General features: G+C 46.3%; 1 protein-coding gene across 1 annotated transcript; it reads left to right on the top strand.

Moving 5' to 3' along the window:
* Positions 1-2,334: 2,334 nt before the first annotated feature.
* Positions 2,335-5,306, top strand: LOC119390902 (neuropeptide-like protein 31). The gene is made up of 3 exons (XM_049414973.1): positions 2,335-2,363; positions 4,818-5,172; positions 5,233-5,306. The coding sequence occupies exons 1-3, from the start codon at positions 2,352-2,354 to the stop codon at positions 5,286-5,288; spliced, it is 423 nt and encodes a 140-aa protein (XP_049270930.1). The 5' UTR covers positions 2,335-2,351; the 3' UTR covers positions 5,289-5,306.
* Positions 5,307-5,513: the final 207 nt, after the last annotated feature.

The following is a 5,513-nucleotide window of genomic DNA, read 5'->3' as shown; positions in this document are numbered from 1 at the left end:
AAGTTAATGTTTTGTTTTTTTTTTCTCACAAAGAAACGCAGCTGTCAGAAGCGTTGAACTTGTAATTCAATAGCGGATGAGAGGCATGCGGTCGAGACGCAGCGAATTGTGTTCAGGGAACCCACTCCCGACTGGAATGCAGTCTTCTGCGAGCAACATACCGCTTGTGTCGCTTAAATTTGGTAAAGCGCGCTTTAGCCACAGTGTACTCCCCGTAAGTACACTTAACTTGCCCGCTTGACACTGGTATTAACCGCGCCAGCGGAGTGTCATTTGCAGAAGAGTACCTCCGGTCGCAGTGCATTCCGTGAACGCACCGTGCTCCGTCTCGGCCGCTATTGACTTGCGAAGCTTCTATAAAAGACAGCTGCGTTTTCTGGTGAAACAAAAGCACCTTAACTTAATTTTCGTATATTATTCAACGTAAAGCAATTACTTTTCACATTTACTTTTTTATTTTCGTTACAGTGAATCAAAACACGCTCGCTATCTGTGGCCGTTTCTTCGCTACAAATTCACTCTGTTTTCCCGTTTAACGCCGCGTATCCTAAAGTGTCACTGAGGGTTGTGAACCGTACTCCCCGTAACTGCACTCAACTTGCTCGCTTAGAGGCTGTCAACTTCTGTAACGTATTCAGAGATTCCAACACATGGCGCTATTAGTTATCTTGCAATATTGTGTGGTTATTTGCTGGAAGGTAGTGCTTGTAAAAGAAACACACCTTTCGTGATGACCCACATGCTTTATGAAATAAAAGCAGCGCACAGGTCAGGCGACTCTGAAACATATATGTACCACGTAATACTAGAAGACATACACGCGATGCGTAAACAAATTCCGGTCTTTTGTCGCCATTCTAGCTATCACGCGCCAGCAAGCTTCATCATATATGCCGACACACAACAAAAATCACACCATCTCCCGCTAAAGGGGACCGTGAGGCGATGCGAAGCAGTGTTTCTGCATGTAGAGCCCGCGTTTCAGAGGTGGAGTGGTGAGGGGGAAAGGGGAGAGGGGAAGTGGAGAGCGGGAGGGGGAGGGGAAAGGGGAGAGGTGATGTGGAGAAGGGGAGTGGGAAGGGGAAATAGGGAGGGGAGAGGGGGAAAGGGGAGGAGTGGAGAGAAGTGGGGAGAGGGTGGGAAAGGGAAATTGGAGGGGAAGGGGGAAAGGGAAGGGGAGCGGTGATGTGGAGGGAAAGGAGAGAGAGGGAGTGGAGAGGGGAAGTGGAGAACGTTTGCGCATGCACAGTAAGGGTGGTCACGCCGCTCACCACCACCACCGGATTGAACTCCGCTATAAGATGCTCCACATCTAATATTTGACATTAGGCTCTTTTAGGTGAGCGTCGCTTACGCTCAGCCCCTCGCAGATGTAGCGTCCAAAGAGAGTGCAGGAACTGCATATATTTCGTGTGTTTGACGAGCGCGTCTTGCCGAGACGCGGTGAGCTCGGGTGCAAAACGACGGCAAAACCAAGTGGACGCACCTTCACGCTGCGGTCAGTTGGCTTCACGAGCGGAGCGAGAGATGCGTTCTACGTTTCGCCGGTCACACGATCGCTCTGCGCACGCGCACTGCAGTTCTTTCAATGTGTTTGTGTGTTAACTGAGTCACGCGCACTACAGTTCCTTCTACGCGTTCGTGTGCATTCACCGATTTGACTGGAGCGGGACGTCAGTGTTAAGCTAAGAGTGCCTACAGAGACAACTTCACAAACGTTGCTACAGCAAATTCTTAGGTTTAGGAAATTACTGGAGACCTACGGCCCAAATCGTCAAGTAATACCAACCGTTAAATGGATCACGTGATGGCTTCAGTGACAGTGGACACATGGCACGTTTCTTTCAACGATCAGCAGTTTGAGAACGGAAAAGCATATTGCTAAACCGCGCTACTTTTAAAATGTGATGACCTGGATGATACCGGCGTGACATTTAGTCTACGTTTGTATTTTTCGGAAGCACTGTACCGATTTTAAACACCACCTGTTCACACGCTAACGTATGTGCGAAAAACAAGAGGAATGCAAACTGTACTTCCGACGTAGACACATGATGAAAAAGCGAGCGGCTTCCGTAAAGCCGTTTTTCTTTACTACGCGCAACCGGAGAGTAGTGCAACGCTTACGTGAATGCGATAGATGCATGAGTACAGCGTTTTTCCTCAGCCCATCTTTTAAAATTTTCCTCCCTACGCCTACCTAGTGGCCGCGACGCTGCCGTTGAGCTAGTAACCCTCGTCCGATAGGGAGAGTGCCTTCCTTGTGCCGTAAACGTATATAAACGGCACAGAACAGAGCTCTCAGGCATACGCTGTCGACTAGCACCGAGAAGAAGCAGTACTCCAAAGCCATGAACGCCCTGGTGAGTAACTTGACCTCTGTTGTGCGATCAAAGCCCCGCAGAAATAATTCACCTGTTATCTGACTGCAAGAACTCTTATGAGTGTTAACAAAGCAGTCATAGCAACCCTAAGCGTGGATAGTATTCCATATTAATTATAATAGTCTAGAGAACAATCGTAGCCCGTCAGAGAGAATGGTTGCTGTAGCAATTTCATAACTGTGAAAAAAACAATCGAAAGGTACGCTCGTCTATTTAGACTATCAGCCTGCAGTGAGTGCGCTTACATGCTGACCAAATAAGTATGGTCTTAATTGCAATGTGACTGAAAACAAGAAAATTAAATTTTTAAGTAAATTCTTTAGTTTTCATTTCAAAGAGCTTCTTAAATATACAAATATTTTATTCTATAGATGAAAGTGCAATATCCAACAATTGTCCCGCTTTGAGTGAATTGCGTTCTCTACAGGCCAAGCTGGTGCATTTCTTTAAATAACATTTTATATTATTATAAAGTCTCGAGTGCAGCGTATGCATTTAACATTAGTGACGTCCTTTCTGGGTGAATTCGCAAATACTCGTATGCGAAAGAAACTGCAGTGTTCCCACGCCAGACTTAGCAGTCAAGTATTCGTTCCGTGCTTTTAAGCATGGCATTACGATAATCTAATGTGACAAAATATTCGTTTCTTCATTGCATCCTGCCTGTGAACAAAATTCACCCAGCTTCTTAATAGTGGTGCCAAGCCTGAAGGAAGCGCGGATCTGGGCGGCCTACTCTGTTTCTCTTTATTTTTCTCTTTCTTTCTTCATCGCTTACCCGCCACGGTGGTCTAGTGGTTATGGTGTTTGACTTTTGACCCGAAGGTCGCGGGATTGAATCCCGGCCGTGGCGGCCGCATTTTGGCTGGAGGCGAAAATGCTCGAGGCCAGGGTACTTATATTTACGTGCACGTTTAACCCCCGGTAGTCGAAATTTCCGCAGCCCTCCACTGTGGCGTCCCTCATAATCACGTAGCGGTTGTGGGACGTTAAATACCAACAATTATTAGTTCATCTCTTTCTTTCATTTTCTCTGTTCTCTCTCTCTCTCTTCTCTACATCTTCTTTGGCCCTGTTTATTCAGCTACTGCTTTCTATATATATATATATATATATATATATATATATATATATATATATATATATATATATATATATATATATATATATATATATATATTATATTTCTCGCTCCTTCTATCTTTCTCTCTGTTTCTTCATTTTCTTTTTCTCTCTCTCTCTCTTTGTTTGATTCTCTCCCCCTTTCTGTCTTTTTCTCTATTTCTGTTTTTTATCCCTTTCTTTCTCTCTACGTCTCTCTTTTTATGAGCTATGCTTTGCTCTTCCCGCTCCTTCTTTCCCTCTGTCCTAACCCTTACCCTCTCCTCACATTCCTCCCCCTCACTTTCCTTTCTAACGTCTTTGGTACACTATACTACGCAAGGATATGTTATGCTCTGCTGGCGTGCCTAGATATTCAAGTGCTGGCCTATGCTCGCCTTCGGGTCGTCGGTACGCGGGTTCGAATTTCCTCAGGTTGCTTGTGCCAGAGTTTTGTTCTTTCTCTATTTTATCTCTTTCTTCCTCTCTGTCATTTTGTCCCTCTTTCTTGTTCCTTGTGTGTACTCGTTGTCTCGCCCATCAGAGTTATTCCATCCCACGCCGGACAAGTCGGCGCATGGGAACGAAGCAGAAGATGAAGACTAACACAGCGCGAGCCAGTTCATGATGATGATAGTTTTCTGTCGACGGATTACAATCAACGGCTGGAATGAACAGCTCCGCTGGTAAAACTGAAGCAGTCTCATTCGCACTGGTTAATGTAGATGTTGAAATTATAAGGTTACTGCTAATAGTAACCATTTAGCAGTGCTTTTCTTGACCGTATTGCTGTAGAGTGGAGCGTGGTGACAGCACCACTGGCCCGACCGAATAATTTTCTAGAGTGTTTATTCGAGGAGCAGTTGCCCTTTTCCGAGAACGCACTGACTTAAATGAATGTGAGACTCTGAGCTACTACGGATTCTTCTTTCTATATTTGTGTAATGTTGTAACTACCAAGTCATACGCAAGAAATACTTAGCCTGGTGAGTGTCGTGCTTCCGGTGACGGTGTAGATCATATAAGACATATCATATGATATACTACAAGATTAGTAAATGTGTAATGATGTCATCCCGAGGCATAAAGTCGGGTTGTTTGCTCCTCGCCTGTCACAATGTAGTCGAGATGAAGTTCTGAAGGCGTTCACCAGGCACGTACTGAGGAGCCAAGCAATGACGCTTGACAACTACGTTCTCAATGAATTAGGGCAAAGAATACCAGCGCTCCCGCTGACCCTTGACGATATAATGGTGCCTGCTTTTCTACATTCTCTATAGAAAATAACGCCCACCTTCACTAAAACGCCTCGTTATGCATTGCCTTACGCAGAGCACCGCCGTCGTCCTTTGCGCCACGGTTGCCTGTGCCGCTGCGGGTGGACTTTTAGGTGGCTATGGCCTGGGTGGTCTCGGATACGGTGGATATGGACTTGGCTACGGCGGCTACGGCCTTGGAGGTCTCGGATATGGTGGATATGGTCTTGGTTACGGTGGCTACGGTGGAGGCTTGGGATATGGCGGAGGCTACGGTGCCGGTGGCGTAGGCATCGGCAGCAGCGTCGCTCTTCTTAGTGGTGGACCTCCCTTTGCCAAAGCTGTGGCTGGACCTGCCTTCCTCGTGAGAACGGTTCACCACGTCAACAAAGTGAGCGGCGGAGGAGCCCTTCTCGCTCACTCTGGCCTCGGTGGTGGATATGGCGGCTACGGCTACGGAAGAGGCTACGGATATGGCGGTGGATACGGAGGCTACGGATACGGCGGTGGCTACGGATATGGTGGTGGATATGGATACAAGGGCTGAACATTATTGTTACGTCATAACTATTCGCTAGGTAAATGAAGGTTGCCCTCGCAGTTTCCCTCCGCTTCAAGGTAGTGACTTCACCACCACCTGCAAGAGTAGCAAGGTTTGGCTCAGAGAACATTTTCGCAGATTACTGATGTATCTTTTCAGCGAAGACTTTGAAATCATCGTATACATTGTACATTCCTTTTCAAACCATATAAAATAAAAATATTTATAATA

This window comes from Rhipicephalus sanguineus, chromosome 4 (genome assembly GCF_013339695.2).
Source record: "Rhipicephalus sanguineus isolate Rsan-2018 chromosome 4, BIME_Rsan_1.4, whole genome shotgun sequence".
Classification (NCBI taxonomy): domain Eukaryota; kingdom Metazoa; phylum Arthropoda; class Arachnida; order Ixodida; family Ixodidae; genus Rhipicephalus; species Rhipicephalus sanguineus.
This window is presented reverse-complemented; position numbering and strand designations above follow the sequence as displayed.